The 707-nt window shown below is 72.7% G+C and overlaps 1 protein-coding gene across 1 annotated transcript in view; it reads right to left on the bottom strand.

The window, feature by feature from the left end:
* The window catches only part of TBC1D2B (TBC1 domain family, member 2B), a gene marked incomplete at its 5' end in the record, with an annotated part of 4808 nt that extends 4103 nt beyond the window's left edge, over positions 1-705 (bottom strand). The window contains one exon of the mRNA XM_004695659.2: positions 164-705. Coding sequence (XP_004695716.2) covers positions 164-705 — 542 coding nt within the window. The remainder of the gene's footprint in view (positions 1-163) is intronic.
* Between the last annotated feature and the right edge of the window lie 2 nt (positions 706-707).

Below are 707 nucleotides of genomic sequence, written 5' to 3'. Positions count from 1 at the left end.
GCGACTGTACTAGGAAGCTGGCTGTGAAGACCTGTTCCCCAGGCCCGCGCTTCCTCTCGTGCAGCGCGCACCCCCCCGCCCAGGGCTGCCCACGCAGGCGGCGGGCTGGAGGCCCCGCCCCTGACCGGTCCCCGCCCCATCTGCGCCCTGCCCGGGGCCCCACCGGTTGAGGCCCTGGCAGTAGCCGATGTCGGGGTTGCGCCAGGAGAAGGCGAGCAGCACGTGGCGCAGCTTCTGCACGCCCTCGGACTCGGGGCAGCGGTAGTGCTTGTTGCTGGGCAGCGTGCGCAGCAGGTCCAGCTCGATCTGCTTGGAGGCCGGGTTCGGCCGCTGCAGCGCCTCCCGCAGCAGCGCCTGGAAGTAGCCGGGCGGGGCGGCCTCGCGGAACTTGCGCGTGTGCAGGTCCACGCACCACTTCCACAGCCGCGAGCGGTGCTGGTGCGGGATGCCCGCGCGGATCAGGCCCTTGAGCTCGGGGCCGCGGGCCAGCTCCCTGTTCACCGTGCCGGCCAGGTAGTTCTCCCACTTGACCCCCGTGGACACCTCCTGGGTCTCCGCCAGGTGCAGGGTCTTCAGGTCCAGGGCGCGGACCCTGGCCACCAGCTGCTCCTCCTCGTCGTCCTCGGGCACCGTCCGGAACCCGTGGATGTCGTACTCGCTGGGGGACAGGTGGAGGGCGGGGCGCCCGGCCGGCGTGACCGAGGGGC

This window comes from Condylura cristata, unplaced genomic scaffold (genome assembly GCF_000260355.1).
Source record: "Condylura cristata isolate star-nosed mole 26May11 unplaced genomic scaffold, ConCri1.0 scaffold00087, whole genome shotgun sequence".
NCBI lineage: Eukaryota > Metazoa > Chordata > Mammalia > Eulipotyphla > Talpidae > Condylura > Condylura cristata.
The sequence above is the reverse complement of the archived record's forward strand: the minus strand, read 5'-3'. Positions and strand labels throughout refer to the sequence as shown.